Source organism: Sus scrofa, chromosome 13, assembly GCF_000003025.6.
Source record: "Sus scrofa isolate TJ Tabasco breed Duroc chromosome 13, Sscrofa11.1, whole genome shotgun sequence".
Classification (NCBI taxonomy): Eukaryota; Metazoa; Chordata; class Mammalia; order Artiodactyla; family Suidae; genus Sus; species Sus scrofa.
The window spans coordinates 132957037-132976234 of NC_010455.5; the positions used below are offsets into that span (position 1 = coordinate 132957037).

At 34.4% G+C, this 19198-nt stretch overlaps 1 protein-coding gene across 30 annotated transcripts in view; it reads left to right on the forward strand.

Moving 5' to 3' along the window:
* The window catches only part of DLG1 (discs large MAGUK scaffold protein 1), a 264950-nt gene that overhangs the window by 137106 nt on the left and 108646 nt on the right, over positions 1–19198 (forward strand). For all 30 annotated transcript variants that reach the window (XM_021070096.1, XM_021070094.1, XM_021070100.1 and 27 more), the window contains 6 exons: positions 3718–3771; positions 10094–10144; positions 12762–12886; positions 14797–14966; positions 15906–16042; positions 18218–18362. In XM_021070096.1, coding sequence (XP_020925755.1) covers positions 3718–3771; positions 10094–10144; positions 12762–12886; positions 14797–14966; positions 15906–16042; positions 18218–18362 — 682 coding nt within the window. The remainder of the gene's footprint in view (positions 1–3717; positions 3772–10093; positions 10145–12761; positions 12887–14796; positions 14967–15905; positions 16043–18217; positions 18363–19198) is intronic.

Sequence of the window (19198 nt, forward strand, 5' to 3'; positions counted from 1 at the left end):
AAACCAGTAACTTAATGAAACTTTGATAAATGCTAGAAGGAGAGTGTATATCTTAAAAGCCCTTTCTGAACTCATAATTTTGACCTGTTTTTAAATAACTGGATCTTAGAAGTATTTTAACACAGATTTTTAAAATGCAGTATTGCCTTCTGAAATCGTATAAGGATGCTGCAGTGTGTTAACAGCAGCAAGACCCTTTGAGGCCCCTTATCAGCAAAAAAAGTAGTAAAAGTTGGTTGAGCAAAATTATGTTTCTTAAGTCTTATTAATGCAAAATTATGTTTCATAAGTCTTATTAATACAAAATTATGTTTCATAAGTTAGTTTCTCTTTCTGGTCTATCCATGCCCTTTTACTAACCACCCCCACTTCTAAATGAGTAACAGGACCTCATCACTGTCCTAGTTGAAACATACACAGTGGTATATATAGTTTAGTAAAGAATGATATATTAGCATAGGTTTCTGCTGTTTACAACATATTTTCTTTTATACTACTTTACTGGGTCCTCACACGATCCTCAGGTAAAGGCATGTTTTGCTCTCTTTTAGATGTGTTACTGCCCAGGGTTCCTGACCTTTCTTAATCAGTAAAATTGGTAAGAGACGAAACAAGAAATTCAGACAAGGCTTTATTTGGACCTCTGAAGGAAGCAGAAGTTGGGAGGTTGAGGGAAGGGAGAGGAAGCAGGTAACAGGTTCCCTTGCTCATTCTCTGAGGAGGGGAGCTAGCTGGTTCCTTACCCGAGATGAGGGTAGGGGCAGGTCCAGGGGTCAGGCCTGAAGAGTAGCTGAGGTAGCTTGCCCACCCTTTTGGTGGTGGTGTGTACGGGGAGCATGCACAGTATCCTGCTTTTTCTCCAGGTACCCTGTTTTTGCTCCCAGTTCTTCAGAAGTCGCAGTTGGGTTTTTTCAGTCTTTTTATCTTATTGTGCATAATTTGCCCCAACGTGCATGCGCACAGTTATTTTTAGTCCCATATAGTTTTTTTGTATTTTGTTGTTTGAAGAGATGTTTGTCCAGGTGCAAGCACTGCGGCAAAGGGTCCTAAGCCCCAGGCCCCAGCCTGGCTCAGAGGGAGAAAATAAGTTTCAGTAACACTTATGATTTATTTGTATATTCACTCACTGCAAGGTAGAGTGAGGTAGAGAGAGAGAGACATCTAGAACATGTCTTTTGCGAAGTGTCACTAAAGTGAGGTACAGAGGATTTTTCTTCATTTGAAATAACTTGAAGGATTTTCTCAAGCCTGGTTGCTATTGTGTGATTTCCTCCCTAAGCAAAGCTGATAATTACACATTACCTGTTCTGTTACCCCTTTTACCTAAGACATGTTGGATTTTGTTTTTGTTTTTATTTCAGTGCACTCTAATTAGTTCAGCTATCTGAAAACAGCAGATTCCATGGCCAAATTTTTCTGTATCACTTCCTTCAGAAGTTGCTCTTTAGCTTTGTTGCTAGGATATTGTGCCTTTCTGAGCCCAGTATCATACCCTCCAAGCCCATTGGGCTTCCCTAGTCCCACCATCTCCAGATTTGAGGGGAATAGAATGCTTACTTTGTCTGATGCCATTTCTGTGTTTAGAAAATATCAAGTTAGTAAGTAAAGGTATAACATATTCCAAAGTAAATATTTTAATTCTGTACCTGCTAACAGAGTTTTAAATATTTTTATCATTTTAGGTGGTTAAACTTGAGGCCATCAAATCATGCCTGTTGAGCTTCATTTATATAGGTATTTTTTTGTTGATGGTTTTTTTTTTTTTTTTTTTTTTTTTTTTTTTTTGGTCTTGTGTCTTTTTATGGCCACACCCATGGCATATGGAGGTTCCCAGCCTAGGGGTCAAATTGGAGCTGTAGATCCAAGCCGTGTCTGCAGCCTACACCATAGCTCACAGCAGTGCCAGATCCTTAACCCATGAGTGAGGCCAGGGATCCACCCCAAGTCCTCATGGATACTAGTCGAGTTTGTTAACCACTGAACCATGACAGGAACTCCTTTTTTTTTTTTTTTTTTTTTTTTTTTTTTTTAAAGGCTCTTGTTTTAGACTGTATTTTGTGATACGTCTTTTTCAAATTGCTAGGTTGTTTTATCCTGACATTGGTTTTGATTGAAATTCTTCTTCAATTCTCAGCGTGAACATTCCTGGATTTTGGTCAATTTCAAGTCCTTTGTTCCCATTATATCCCTTCAAGTGTGATCATTCACTCATATTAATTCTAAGATACATCTACAAATATCTTTATTGTACAAAGGATTTATTATCTAGTCATGTTCATGAAGTCAATATTACAATTTTTTTTTACTAGTCTGTATTATTCTTTATTCAGAAATGAACTTTAAAATTGAAATTAATTTTATGATATAAATGCTAATGTCTTAATAGCAACCCCAACCTATAATATTTCACAACTGTTTTAGTTATTAACCTCTTACAAACTAAGGACTTCACTCAATGTAATTGTTTTGCTTTCATTTATGAAAAAATTTTAAAAATGCTCAAATATAAGGTGAACTTTGATGGATGTATATTCATCACTCAGCTATAGCAGTCCGCAGCTCATGTACTCTTGTATGATCCATAGCCCTCCTAATCGCTCATTGTCATTGTTTTATTTTTGAAGTAAATTTAACTTTTTATCACTTTGTGTGTATTTCAACATCAGATAGACTTTTATTTGACTAGAATCAAAAGATTACTTTTATACAATGATTATGAGCAGCTAGTATTGTGATAATTTTGGTGTAAAGTAGATTTTGGTAAAATCCAGCTTTTTCCACTATATTTTTTGTAATAAATGAGCAGAGGGAACCAAATGGTTTTCTTGCCGTAATTTTTAAGAATGTAACTTTTTGTAACTTTAAGTAGTCTTGTTCTTTCTTGCCCTTCTCTGTAATTGTTTAAGCAAAATAAGATGAAGTTGTACCATTCATTTTTTTGTGAATTAAAATATTATGAATTTGAGGGATCTCAGTAGATCATTGGGAAATGAATAATTTTGAATGTTCGTAAAATCTCAGATATCTGTAAGTTGACTAACTTTGCTTAAATAGCAGTCTCATAAGTAGTACTTTTACCAGCTAGGTTTGGTTTTCACTGAATCATTCGAAATTAGACCATTATGTTCCAAGGGGGGCTGCACATCAAGTAGTTAATGTCATGTTTATATTTTGGTTGTTTATTGTTTTTTTCAGGGTTTTTTATTGTTCCAGGTATACAGCAAAGTGATTCAGTTACATATGTTTATGAAGATTATTTTCCATTATAGGGGTGGAACCCATGTCCCCATGGATACTAGGCAGTTCACTACTTCTGAGGCACAACAGGAACTCCGTGATTGGAATCTTAATGGGATCCTTGAGACTAGAAAGCAAATGATTTCTAAGTAATTTGGGAAGACTTTTTGTTATACTAGTGAATATTTATGGAATTTTTGAAAGGCTGGTGAACTTCTTTGCAAATCTCAAAAAAATTGTGTCTGTTTTAGCAGAAATAATAACTTATTTCTTAAAAGCAAATTTAGCTTAACTACCCATTCCTAATTCTTTCCATTGCTTCTAGGAATTGGATACATTGTTTACTGTATGAAAAATTCATATAAAATTATAATTTAAGATATTGCAAATCTTTCCTATGCTTCTAACATTTGTGGACATTACTATATATTGTATCCATTTTCCTGTTAACCCTAACATATTTACAATTCTCTCTTTAAGGCAAATCCTCCTCCAGTACTCGTCAATACAGATAGCTTGGAAACATCAACTTATGTAAGTTGCATTCCTCCTCACATTTAAATAATTTTTTGTTTTTCTTGTTCAAGTTTTGATACAGATACAAAAATCACAGCATTATTTTTCTCTAATACATTGTACTTACTATGTTTTATCACTGAGCTGTAATTGTTAAAGTAAATGAATCCATACTGTCCTTTTTTGATATTTTTCTCCATACTTTTATAGAGCAGAAATGTTGAAATAAAAATTTATGGTTTTATTTTTAAATTGAGTAACTTTCATTAGAGGTGTCTCTGACCAGTGGTCATTTACAGAAAGCCACATATTCAAAGTCAGTTTTGAAGTCTAATTGAGTGACTGGATTTTTAGTGACCAGGTTTATTAAAATAATTAGTTATAACTTTGTAACTTTAAATTGATTAGTACTTCTCTCTAAACTTACTTTGTTAAAAAGCCTTCTTTCCCTTAAAGATAAATAGCTAAAACAGCAGAATCTAATATTTTTCATCCCAAAGTAAAATATCTTTGGAGGTGTTTAAGTAGTTGTGCTTGTGCACTTTTAAAATATCAAATAGTGCATAATTTAATGGACTGAAAAAATCTTTTTCTACTGTTTTTGAATTGTAGTTGATTTCAGTCTTTATATTAAAACATTTTATTTAGCTTTATGTTCTGTTTGTATTTATTTAGGTATATCAAATTGGGAGATTTTTGAAAACTTCAAATAACAATACTTACTACAACCCCAAAATACTCTTTTCATTGTCACCTTCCACACTGATAGATATTACATAAGCAGAATTTTCTTCCTCACTTGTTCTTTTTATTGACTTATGTTTTGCTTAAAGTCAGAGTCAGTGATTAAATATTTTTATTTTAAAACCCTTTCAACCGAAAGGTTAATGTATAAGAACTAACAGAAAATAATATCAATTAAGAAAGTAAATACACATGCATTTTAGGAAAATGTAAACTAATTAAAAGCAGGATTAGTATACAAGCAGCAAACTTGGAATAAAAGTTACATAATTTCAAGTTTGTATGACATATTATTCTAAAAATACTTTACCTTCTAAGAAGGATACATACAATTCAGTGGTTATAGTTTATTTACAACATTGTGCCATCACTAGCACTTTGAAATTCCAGTATATTTCCATCACCTTGTAAGGAAACCCTGTACCCATTAGCATTCACTCCCCATTCTGTGCTCATCTCAGCTCCTGGAAACCACTCATCTACTTTCTGTCATGATGACTTTGTCTTTTCTAGACTGTTCATACAGTATGAAATAGAATCATACAGGATGTGGCCTTTTGTGTCTGGCTTCTTTCACTTACTGTAATGTTTTCAAGGTTCGTCTATGTTGTAGCATCTTTCAGAACTTTATTCCTTTTTATGGCTGAATTATTTTTCATTTTATATATATGTACCACATTTTGTTTATTCATCCTTCTCTTGATGATGGGCTCTTTGGTCTTTTCCACCTTTTGGCTGTTGTGAATAAAGCTGTGGTAAATATTAGCATATAAATATCTGGGGATTATTGTCATTTTATTAATACTATATTTTTTAATCCATTAACACAGACTATCTTCCCATTCATTTCTGTCTTTAATTTTGTTAATGTTTTATAAAGTATTTTATTCTTTTAATGCTATTATAAATAGAATTGTATTGGAGTTCCTGTCGTGGCGCAGTGGAAACAGATCCGACTAGGAACCGTGAGGTTGTGGGTTCGATCCCTGGCCTTGCTCAGTGGGTTAAGGATCCAGCGTTGCCGTGAGCTGTGCTGTAGGTCACAGACGCAGCTCAGATCTGACATTGCTGTAGCTCTGGCATAGGCCAGCGGCTACAGCTCTGATTAGACCCCTAGCCTGAGAACCTCCATATGCTACCTGTGTGGTCCTAAAAAGACAAAAAGACAAAAAAATTAAAATAAATAAATAAATGAAATTTTTTTTTTTTTTTGAACTTCATTGCTGGTATATGGGAATATAATAGTTTTGGAGGTATTGTTCTTCTATCCTACAATGTTCCTAAACTCATTTATTAGCTCTAATGGGTCTTTTGTAGATTCCTTTGGATTCTCTACATAAGATTATGCCATCTGGAGTTCTTGTTGTGGCTCAGTGGGTAATGAACCCAACTGATATACATAAGGATGCAGGTTCAATCCCTGGCCTCGCTCAGTGGGTTAAGTATCCAGCATTGCCATGAGCTGTGGTGCAGGTCACAGAAACAGCTCAGATCCTACGTTGCTGTGCCTAGGCATGGACCAGCAGTTGCAGCTCTGGTTCAGCCTCTAGCCTGGAACTTCCATATGCCACAGGTGTGGCCCTAAAAACAAATTTTTTAAAATAAAAATTTTAAAACTTTGCAAAGATTATGTCATCTGCAAACAGACAGTTTTACTTCTTCCTTTCCATTCAGGATGCTTATTTGCCTCATTGCTCTGACTGGAACCTCCATTAAAATGTGTTAGAAATCACAAGAGCAAACACCCTTAATTTTGTTCCTAATCCTTGGGAGAAAGTATTCAGTCTTTTACCATTAAGTAGGATGCATTATACTAATTTTAAGTATTAATTGGTATTATAATTTCATTGGCATTGAGCTTGATTCTCTCTGTATTCCTTTTCTTTTCCTAAATAGTAAAATGTTAAGGAAAGGCAAAATTGAAACAAAAATTCTAGATTCTTACTAGTTCCAATAATGAGGTAGAAATGAAGAAATTTATTGAAATAATTCCCATCTGTTCCTCTGTTCCTCTTCCTTAAGACAGACCACAAAGAGTGAAGGTCAGGAAAATTCATTCAATTTTACTTTAGTAGCATTCTTACACACTAAAATCTTCAGTTTTTCCATATGTAGTTTAATTGATGACTACAATATTTTAAAATTGACGTGAATGTCTATAGGAAAAAATTTTAACTAAATTGTTTGAATGTTTTGTACTTTGTATTTAGTAATGTTAATTTTTCATTAGGAAGAACATTTTCTTCCCAATGTATTTTTATTTTTATCTTCTTACCTTATGATGGTATAGACTTTGCGGTTTTTAATTGCCTAAGATTATGCATTAATAGGAACTATGAATCATATGAATATTGATAGATAAACTCTTGAATTTCAGTATATTGCTCTATAGTTAGAAAGGTATTACTGAATTGAACCTAAATGACAGGGACATAGTAAATTAGACTTCTTTTTATTTTCCTTTGGACAGTCTTCTACCTGCTGTGTATTAGGTTCTGAATGTTTTGTTTGTCTATATTAGCGGAGGATACTTAGACATATTTAATCTTTGGGAATAAGAGACTGAGGATATCTGCATTATAAATTTTCCTCTGCTTCTTTATGGCATGTTATCCACAATTAAAGCAAAAAAAATTTTTTAAATAGCTTATACAACTTAAACAGTGGGAGTTCCCGTTGTAGAGCAGTGGAAACAAATCCAACTAGTATCTGTGAAGATGTGGGTTCAATACCTGGCCTCACTCAGTAGGTCAAGGGTCTGCCGTTGCCATGAGCGGTGGTGTAGGTCACCGACTTGGCTCAGATCCCACGTTGCTATGGCTGTGATATAGACTGGCAGCTGTAGCTCTGATTTGATCCCTAGCCTGTGAACTTCCGTATAATGCAGGTGCCACCCTAAAAAGCAAAAAGCGAAAAAAAAATTAAACAGTGAATACTATTCCAGTATACTAGCAACAGCTAGTGGAAACTATGAGTGCATTAACTCTGTCAACCAAAATATGAAATGCCTAGTAATCTGCTTAATAAGAAATATATGTATAAGTTTTTCATAAGAAAACTCTAAAAGTCGGAGTTCCCATCATGGCTTAGTGGTTAACGAACCTGACTAGGATCCATGATGACAGGTTCGATCCCTGGCCTTGCTCATTGGGTTAAGGATCCTGCATTGCCGTGAGCTGTGGTGTAGGTCACAGAAGCGGCTCGGATGCCACGTTGCTATGGCTGTGGTGTAGGCCAGCAGCTACAGCTCTGATTCAGCCCCCTAGCCTGGGAACCTCCATATGCCACAGGCACGGCCCTAATTAAGACAAAAGACAAAAAAAGAAAACTCTAAAAGTTTATTGTTGGTATAAAAGAATACCTGAGTAAGTATGGAGCAGATTTTGTTACTGAACAGGAAGATAAAGTAGAGATAATCATTTTTCCTAAATAAATCTGTAAATTTGGTATAGTGCCAATCATAGCACCAAAAAAGAGAGTGTGTGTTTAAGGGTGGGGAAAGGAGAGAAGAAAGAGAGGCAGAAGGATAAGAGAGAAAAAGAGTGTGTGTGGTGTGTGTGTGTGTGTTTTGGGGGGATGGAGTTGGACTTAATGATTCATCTAGAGCTTCATCATCCAGTGCAGTAGGCACTAGCCACATGTCGATGTTTAAATTTAAAATGATTAAAATTCAATAAAATTTAAACTATAGTTTCTCTGTTAATGCAGTCACATTTCATGTACTCAGCAACCATGTCTGGCTAGTATCTCCTATATTAGACAAGTCAAATTATATTAAACTTCCATCATCACAGAAACTTCTTTTGGACAGTGTTGGTACAGAAAAGTTAAACACTCAGGAATAGCCAAGTAAAATTTAAAGTAAAGTATATGGTAGAGTTCCCATTGTGGCTCAGTGGGTTAAGAATCCAACCAGTCTCTGTGAGAAGGAGGGTTCGACCCCTGGCCTCACTCAGTGGGTTAAGGATCCAGCATTGCTGTAAGCTTTGGCTTAGTTTGCAGATGCAGGTCAGATCGAGTGTTGCTGTGTCGTAGGCTGGCAGCTGCAGCTCTGATTGGATCCCTAACCTGAAAACTTTGATATGCCACAGGAGCAGCCATAAAAATGGGGGGGAAATAATTGTGGGGAATTTTCCTACAGATAATAAAACTATTATAGAACATTTAATTAAAGCAGCATAGTTCTGGTCCCAAAGCAGATTAGATCAGTGGAATACAACTTTGCTATATGTTATATAATCTGATTTTTTTTTTCTTGGTCAGGTTTATAATAGAGTAGTTGTTCTTAGTTACGGCTTTATGGGACTCTTTTCCCCACTAATGTTAAAATTTACCTTTTTTTAGTATTCAGGAGTTACTACCTATTCTTGAATCTCTTTGGAATTTTTGCCTTTTACCCAAACTGTGGCAATAACTTCAATATCAGTTTACTTTTATCCACTTTCTCTCCATTTCTGTTCCATACTACCACAGTTCTTTCTCTGGAAAATCTATTTTTAAAAACTTACATGATGCTCAAAAACTTTCAGTAATATTTCTCATTCCTCAGGAAAGCATTCAAGACCTTTCGCAATTAGGCCCTAATCCATTTGTAGTTTCTTCTCCAGTTTTCACCCTTGTACTCTATACACAATTTTGTTAATAGGACTAAATTCAAAACCTAGGAAGTACCAGCAATGACAGTTTTGAAGAAGTATTCTAAATCTGTTGTGTTTAGGGGTAAAACCAAATATTTTATCAGTAATGTATTATTTTGTTCGAGATCAATCTGTCTTTAATTTTGTTCCCAACTTATCTCACTTTATCCTGTTAATTGAGAGTAATAAAGTGAGCGAAAATTTGGTGAATCAAACTTGGACATAAAATATGTAACTGAAATTTATAACAGAGGAAGCATTAAAAAGCAACAGATGCAGAGGTGGTAACTTGCAGGATCTATAAAGAAAAGAGCAACTCATTCAAAATTTGATGGTGTTTAAGTTTAATGAAGAGGTGAGAAACATGATAAGAATGCAGTTGAGTGATAGATTGGGGTCAGCTCATTCAGAGCCTTGTATGAGAGTTTCTGTAAGTTTTAGAGGAAGTATGTTACTGTACATGGGCTCCATAAGGATCCACCTATATAAAACTCATTAGAATGATTCGAGCAATGGAGAATACTAATCTAAGAGACTGGGTAGATTACATTTTCAGTAGTCTAGAAGACATTAACAAAGGCTTAAGCCAAGGTAATACAAATGAAAATGAAGAGGTAATGGTTTTCAGGGGAAAAAATGAAGTATTTAAATCAGTAAGAATTGTGAGCTGATTAGATGCGTGGATCAAGGCAGAGAAGAGAGTTGGAGTTCAACAGGTATTAAAAGCTGAATGTATTCTTTCTATATTTGAAGGTCATGACACCATGAATGGCAACTAATTAATCACATGTATAGTCTTCCATCATTGAAAATCTTCCCTAAAATTATTAAAATAGAGCTATATTATTTGATTACTATCACATTTAACAGGGTTCATTAAGAAGTTATGCAAAAATTATATCTTACCATTTTTAATTTTATACTCTAAATTTCTTTGCTACTTCTTTTTCCCCCATTAGGTTAATGGCACTGATGCAGATTATGAATATGAAGAAATCACACTTGAAAGGGTAAAAACTATTAATTATCTTAAATTTTTATGCGTAAATATGTCACTTTAAAGAGCACTTTAAATATACTGCTCTTTCACATAGAATCTAAGAAAGGTCATCTTTCAATAACAGAACCATAAGATATTAGTTTCCTTAAGAAGTTCATATATCATAAAATTTGCTATGGCATTTTCAGAATATGTTACTTTTCTTTGATAACCCTTTTTAAAAAAAAAAAATAAACTTTTTATTTAACATAGTTTTGATTTATAGAAAAGCTGTACGGAGTTTCCATTTACCCTGAACTCAGTTTAACCTATTGCTGACATCTGGCATTACTAGAATACATGTGTTTTAACTAATGAACGAAAATTGAGATGTTATTATTAAATAAAGTCTGTACTTTATTGTATTTTCTGCCTTTTTCTGTTTTTCAGGGTCCCATCTAGATTACCATATTTCATTTAGTTATTATGTCTCCTTACACCCCTCTGTATTGACAGCTTCTCAGATTTTTCTCAGTCCTCAATTTTATTATTTGTTTTTTATTCTATAAAATATTTAAGTCAGTATTTACTGTCCTAGTAACATGGTCATTGTATGAGTTTTCTTTCCCAGCAAAATAATAACCATAGATTTAATGGAAAAGACATTATCAAAAACTTTATCATGCATTCCCCAGTCAGAAAATAACTGAAAGGAACAATTCAGATGTGTAAATTTTCTGGATTTTTCCCTTAAGAATATTTGCATTCAATTGATGCCATATTTTAGCAATGCCACCACCAGCATTTTGGGGAAATGAAGTGCTCCCCATAAGTAAATTTTCTAAGTAACTAAATGTCTGTATAGCTAAGACTGAAATCCTAGATAATTAGATTTGTTTATGTTTGAAGCCATAATGGACTGAGTGAAAAATAGACCTGAGAGGGTCTTTTACAAGTAAACAGTATTACTGTATTGTTCACATATTAATATTTGCATCTTGTTGGTTTTTTTCTCAACTTTATTGAGATCTCTTGACATGTAGTCCTGATTTTTTATCTTATTCATCTTTTCCCAGTACCTTTTAAATTCCTTTAGTCAGAACTATATATATTGTCTTTTCTACTGATTAAAGAGCTTGAGTACTGGGGATTGAGGAGATGTTGTTAAAGGGTACCAACGTGGGACTAGAATAAGTTCTAGAGATCTGATGAACAGCATAGTGAATATAGTCATCAATACAGTATTACATACTTCGATTTGCTAAGAGACTAGTTCTTAAATCTTCTCGCCACAAAAAATAAATGGCAATTATGTGAACTCATAGAGATGTTAGCTAAATAAAGCTACAGTGGTAATCATATTGTTCTGCATAAATATATTAAATCACCATATTATATACCTTAAACTGACACAGTCATTTGTAATTATATCTCAGTTTTTAAAAAGCACATAAAAAGGAGAATTTGAATGCCTAACTTGGTAGCACCACATGACCTATTTATTGATACTGATACTCCGGTAACTCTTAAAGATTTTATATTGAAAACAGTTTTTATTAAAATAGAATTTTAGGACATGTTATAATAGAATGAATATTTAAACTATTTAATACTGACAGTTAAGGAACAGATCCAGATATACCCACTTATTTGAGCTGCCTGAAAGGTAGATTTAGAACATTCTTACAGAAATAAATATTTAATAGCTTTGCTTAGATCAAGGGTGCTTTTCATAGCGTAGAACCCTTTCTTCAATGAAAATATTATTCAGTACTCCAGTACATAAAACAGGAAGTGCCGCTTTGGCAAAGTTGACTTTGCTGTCAAGAAAACTTTTAAGTTCTCCAGTTGGACTTCCAGTATTTAAAAAAAAAAAAAAAAAGCTTTTAGTTTAGTTCATCAGATGTCTTGGTTAAATACGTCAGATGATGGAATGTTATTTAACTGATACAATTTAGTCATTTTAAAATATGCTGATGTCAAATTTAGCAAAAGAAAAGTACTTCTCAGTATCCCCTTTTTAAAAAAGACTGAAATAATACATTGGTTACTCAGTAACCAGAAATAATACTCAGAAATAATAGCAGCAGAAGAATCACTTCAATGTGTATATCTTACCAGCAATATACCTTATTGAACACAAGCAGGATACAGCCTAAAAGAAAGAGACATCATAGTGACACCCCTGCAAGGACAAATTGCACATACTTTTAAAGAAAGAATCGAAGACCAGACTCTAAAGTATTCAGTTACAGGTTCTTCAACCTCACCTACTCAAGAACTTGAGTACTGGCTCTCTAGTCCCTCCCAAAGCATCTCACCCCCACCCTCATGTTCAGGGTGGTTGTAGGCATGCAGGTGGCAAGGGACCTGCCTTCAACCCACCCAGCCCACTCAATAATATCTGAATACATAGAGAAAAAGGAGCTTTTCTTATAGTTCTTAATTTAGAATCAACATTAATATATATATGTATTATGTATGTATGTATTGTGTATATGTGTAATATATATATGTTTATATATATATATATATGCCTTTGTGTGGTGTTCCCTGTGTTGGTGTAGTTTTTAGGTCCTATAATGACAGGATCTACTAATAATGATAATTCTTATTCAGTCTCAATTTTTTTCACCCCCTACCCCCAGGGAAATTCAGGGCTTGGTTTCAGCATTGCAGGAGGTACAGACAACCCACACATTGGAGATGACTCAAGTATTTTCATTACCAAAATTATTGCAGGGGGAGCAGCTGCCCAAGATGGAAGATTGCGGTATGTTTTGCACTTTATGTTGTGATACCAAATCCACTTTGTAGATTTTTCTTGAGGCAAACACCAGTGAATAAATACAACAGAACACTGTTGTAATAACTAACATAAGGTAGATGCTCAAATATCAAATAAATGAATGAGATAATTGTGCCTTAAGCATTGTTTCCCTCTTTTAGGAATTTTCTAATTTAGGAATTCACTTTATCTTGGAAATTAAACATTTTGAATAATAAATTTGAATGGTTTAAGTATTTGTGAGCAAATTTATAGAAATCATAGATTTCTTGTTGTATTTTCACAAACATTCACAAAATGCTTTCCATTTATTTTCTGGGTGGGAAACGTGTATAAACTTATTTAGGATACAGAAAATCATATATATCTGACTTTGTATCTCAGGCTACAAAGAGTAAAGATTATTCAAAGTTCAAGTAAATTAATTTATTTTCTTAATAAATGTAACATTGTTCTCTTACTGAAATTCAGTGTTCCATTTCAGAAGGTATCTTTAGCATACTTTATTGTTTCCTTAGGCCATAGATTATGGCACTTTTCCTCTTCCCTTTGTTGTTTTTTATTCGTGGTGAGTTTCCTAATGTTTTAGGACTAAGAATTTTATATGGTCTGTTAAAAACAGTATCTTATTTTAAGGCTATTAGTGCCTTAAGCAGCTCTTCAGTTTCTAGATGTTACTTCTCACTAGATAGGATAGGTGGTATTTTAGTGAAGTTAGTTAACATATAAAATTAATAATTTGGCTATTTATATAAATGTAAACGTTTACTTGGTGATTCTGTTATTGGGCTTTTATTTGTGCCTCTTCTGTAAAATTAATATGTTCCATTTGTTTTCGCTGGAGAACTTACCTATAGTACCAACTCTACAGTATCATTGTCTTTGAATGTAGAATTTCTTTCCACTAAAGGAAGTTAGACATTGAAGTTTATCATGATCAACTTAAATATTTTAATTATGTTTTGTTCCCCTTCCCTGCCCAATTTGAGATGACCATCTTTTTTGTTTTCTAGTGAAATACCACGTAGTTGAAACTGAGATCTGTTTATTTTTGGGTAAATCAGTGAATTTAATCCCGGTTTTGCCACTTACTATCTCAGTGACCTTAAGCTAGTTATTCAGTCTGAGCCTCAGTTTTCTTATCTTAGAATCACTGCTCTGTTGCTCATGATCTGGGCAGCCTTGGGAAGGTTATTTAAACTCTTTGTGCCTCGATTTCTTCATCTATACAATAGGAATATAAATAAGCATTTACCTTGGAGCTTGTTGTAAGAGTTAAAACATTAAAAGAAGTTCCTGGCACATGGTTAGCGCTAAATAAATGTTTATTATTTTTCTAAAGTATTGTAATTTCTATACATAATCATACTTAAAGCTGCGATTATTATTTAATATTTTTGCATAGTAATCTGTTATTTGCACTATTTCTTTTGCTGGACCTTAGGAAATGTTTGTTTATATGAGTTTTGATAAATTGGAATTTAACATGCAGTTTCTTCTAATAAATTATTCTAGTAAATAATTCTCTCTAAAAAATGAGAATGAATGGAGTGCCCATCGTGGCGCAGTAGAAACAAATCTGACTAGGAACCATGAGGTTGTGGGTTCGATCCCTGGCCTCACTCAGTGGGTTAAGGATCTGGCGTTGCTGTGAGCTGTGGTGTAGGTCACAGATGTGGCTCGGGTCCTGTGTTGCTATGGCTGTGGCGTAGGCTGGTGGCTACAGCTCCGATTGGACCCCTAGCCTGGGAACCTCCATATGCCACAGGTGCGGCCCTAAAAAGCAAAAAAAAAAAAGAAAGAAAGAAAGAAAATGACAAGAAAAAGTGGCAAAGTGAAAAATTGATACTTAACATTTTAATATTTAATTTTTAATTTTAACATCTTCTCCTTAGGGTCAATGACTGTATACTGCGAGTAAATGAGGTAGATGTTCGTGATGTAACACATAGCAAAGCAGTTGAAGCATTGAAAGAAGCGGGGTCTATTGTACGCTTGTATGTAAAAAGACGGAAACCAGTATCAGAAAAAATAATGGAAATAAAACTCATTAAAGGTCCTAAAGGTATGAAATAAATCAAACTAAGACAAATTATTAAGATATCTCTAAGTGAAGTGTAACTATGAATTTATTTATGACACACATTTTAAGATTAAAAATACTTATAATCTACAGAACTTGAGTGAATGTTTAGAATTTCCCTGTTATTTCTAATGATTTTTATCTTAAGTAGAGTTCTGGGTAAACACTACTTTTGAAGTCATATACAAGTCAAACACAATGAAGTCATATACAATATAAGTTAATGTTGATATTAACTTAAAATCATTCATCTGCAAAGTACACCCAATACAGATGCACAAGCTAAAGAAAGTATTTTAAGAGCGTGTCATTAATAGTTATATCTGCAGTGAGGTCTGTTAAGATACAGTTTCTAAATTTTGAAAATATGATGGGTTTGAGGATAAATGGAAATACTTGTTATAATTGTCCTTCATGGAAAAAGAATAGAGAGCTACATTATCTGGTATTGAAACTATGGGACTTATGAATTATTGACATTCCTTATTTATTTATTTATTTATTTTTATTAAAACAATAACACTTTTATTTAACTTGAGGTTAGGGAGGCTTTTAAATAGGTTAACATTCCTTATTTTAAATTAATTAATAGAATATTGAAAAACAGCAAAAACATCCACATTTCTGACGCTATTAGCTCTGCCCACCACCACCAATTTTTTCTTAATTGTTTTAATCTGTAGTAGAAGTATTAAAAGTGTTAGTAAGAAGCACAAATATCATGGGAACAAAAATGAAAAATTTTTACAATATCTCTTTGAACTAACAAATGCATTTTTAAGGAGACTTTAAGAGGTAACCTGAGGCAGGAAAAGAAACTTATTTTTAACTTAAAACACAAACAGTAGTTTTCAGTCATTTCTTTCTGGACTTCAGTTTACATTTTTTGGTAAAATCCTAAAACTGGTTTTTTCCAAACAGGTCTTGGGTTCAGCATTGCTGGCGGTGTTGGAAATCAGCATATTCCTGGGGATAATAGCATCTATGTAACCAAAATAATTGAAGGAGGTGCAGCACATAAAGATGGTAAACTTCAGATTGGAGATAAACTTTTAGCAGTAAGTATTAGAAATCCACTGTTTTAAAAATCATTTTGATGTCTTTTTCTTTTGACGGATTCTAGAATTTCCACATGCTAGAAAATGTTTGTGATAATTTAAATGAGTGAATACCAGCCTTGCTTTAATGAAAACCTGAAAAATTACTCTTTAATATCTTTATTTGCCATTTCCATTTCATCTCCAGCTCCCCCCTCCTTTTATTCCTTTTTTTTCCTTCTCTTTTTTTATTTTTTTTAAAGCCTATATATATATATATATATATGTATATATATATATATTTTTTTTTTTTGGTCTTTTTTTTGGTGTTTCTTGGGCCGCTCCCACGGCATATGGAGGTTCCCAGGCTAGGGGTCCAATCGGAGCTGTAGCCACCAGCCTACGCCAGAGCCACAGCAACGCCGGATCCGAGCCGCGTCTGCAACCTACACCACAGCTCACGGCAACGCTGGATCCTTAACCCACTGAGCAAGGCCAGGGACCGAACCCGCAACCTCATGGTTCCTAGTCGGATTCGTTAACCACTGCACCACGATGGGAACTCCCCTTCTCTTTTTTTAATTGAAGGGTTAAGAGCATAATCCTTAGGTTCATAACACAACATCCTTCATTCATTGTGTGACCTTCTTTTTGCCTTTCCTCATTTATTCACTTGTTTGTTTACAAATAATATAGTAAAAACCACTAAAGTCATTAGCCAACCCAAGAACTAGAATATCAACAACTTGTGTTTCTTATTCCCTTGTTTTTTAAAGATCGTTTAATATGCCTAAGAAAACACAAAAATTAGTGGCTAGGACAGCAATCATTTATCTGCTTAGACTTCTATAGTTTGGGTAACATTTGGCCAGGAAAGTCTGTCTTTAGCCCACATAATGTCTACTGGGGTGGCTCAACTAAAGTCAGGGATGCACTTACAAGTTGGCTCACATATAGTGCACAAGTTGGTATTGGCTGTCAGCTAAGAGGTCAGCTAGGGCTGTTAGCCTGGTATTTAATTCTGTGATGGCCTTTCCACATGGCTAAGTTGGGCTTCTCACAAGATAGGGGCCAGGTTCCAAGAGGGACATAAAAAGAGTGAGCTTTCCAAGAAGATAGCTCTAAAGTGTGATATTTATTAATTCTCTCTTTGCCTCACAGTTATTAATGTCTCATTGTAGGCTACCAAAAGAATAGTATACCACAACTCTACATTTCAAAATGCAGTCAGTCTTCACTGTGCACAGTAGCAGGGGAACGTAACAGTGACCATGCAGCAAAGAAATATTAAAAATCAGTGGGAAAAGAGGATTGTTCTACGACCTTTAGAAATTTTTGTCCAAACATTAAAAAATCTCCTACAGTTGACTATAAAGTCATAAATTAGGGAAATGAAGAATACGCTGAAATGAATATTTGTTTAGAACATTGTGACTTAAAATATTAGGAACATTTATGGTGTTTTATTTCTTTCCAAAAAAAAAAAAAATGTTTACCAGAAAGGAGAGCATTTTATACCTAACATAGTAGCAAAAGGAAGGATTAGAGCAGGAATTAACGAAATAGGAAATAGGACGCCTATAGAGAAGATCAACAAAACCAAAACTTGGCGGAGTTCCCATGGTGGTGCAGTGGTTAACAAATCTGACTGGGAACCATGAGGTTGCAGGTTCGATCCCTGCCCTTGCTCAGTGGGTTAACGATCTGGCGTTGCCGTGAGATGTTGTGTAGGTCGCAGACACGGCTCGGATCCTGCGCTGCTGTGGCTCTGGCGTAGGCCGGTGGCTGCAGCTCCGATTAGACCCCTGGCCTGGGAACCTCCATATGCCGCAGGAGCGGCCCAAGAAATGGCAAAAAGACAAAAAAAAAAAAAAAAAAAAAAACCAAAACTTGGGTCTTTGAGAAGGTAACAAAGCTGACAAACCTTTAGTTAGACTGACCTACAAAAAAGATGACTCAAATTTCTAAATATAGGAATGAAAGAGGGAACATAAGAGAATACTTTTATTTAAGAATAACTCTATACAACACATTAGATAACTTATATGAAATGGAAGAATTCCTGGAAAAACACAAACTACCACTCCTCTTCAGTATTGTATGGGAGATTCTACCCTGGGCAGTAAGGGGGTGGGGAGTGGGGAGAGGGCATTTAGATTGGGCAGGAATAAGTAAAACTTTTGGGTTTTCTTTCAGGTGAACAGTGTATGTTTGGAAGAAGTTACTCATGAAGAAGCAGTAACTGCCTTAAAGAACACATCTGATTTTGTTTATTTGAAAGTGGCAAAACCCACAAGTATGTATATGAATGATGGCTATGCACCACCTGATATCACCACCTGTAAGTCTGTTTGCTTAAATCTAACATATTTCCTTAGATGTGATGTATTTTAATGAAAGCTTCCCAATATAAATTTTAAATATTACACAAGTGTTTTTAAAAGACCTATTAAACATTTTAACCTAATAGTTTTTTAAAATCAGTTTTAAGTCTGAATCTTCATAATAAGAGTGGGCAGCATTTTCACCTTTACTACTTTTAGCAGTAATTCTTTTAACATTTAAGGCATTGATTCTCAAAATTTTATGTAAGTAACAGTCACGAAAGGTATTTGCAACTAATGCAGATTCTTGTTTTGTTCTAAAACAGAACAGAAATATACTTTAACAATCAATTGATTATTTTACCAAGCAAGGTAATTCTAGTGCTGACAATAACTTAAAATAGTTCTAAAACTTAGGCTTTTCTATACTCTTACCTGCATGAGCATAGGTATTATCTTTGTACTTCAAGTTTCTAATGTATTGCCTAACTATATTTGTGCACAGTACAATTGTATTGCCTAGAATTGGATTATAATGAAGGTATTTAGGGAGTTTTGAGTTTCCTATTTGATTTTCTTTTTTTAATGTACAAGTAGAGATGAAGAGATGAGATATTTTTTTGGAGTTCCCCTTGTGGCTCAGCTATAACAAACCTGACTAGTATCCATGAGGATGCAGGTTCAATCCCTGGTCTCTCAGTGGGTTAAGGATGCAGCATTGCTGTGAGCTGTGGTGTAAGTTGCACATGCTGCTCAGATCCTGTGTTGCTGTGGCTGTGGCTGGCAGCTGCAGCTCCAATTCACCCCCGAGACTGGCAACTTCCATATGCTACAGGTGCAGCCTTAAAAATCA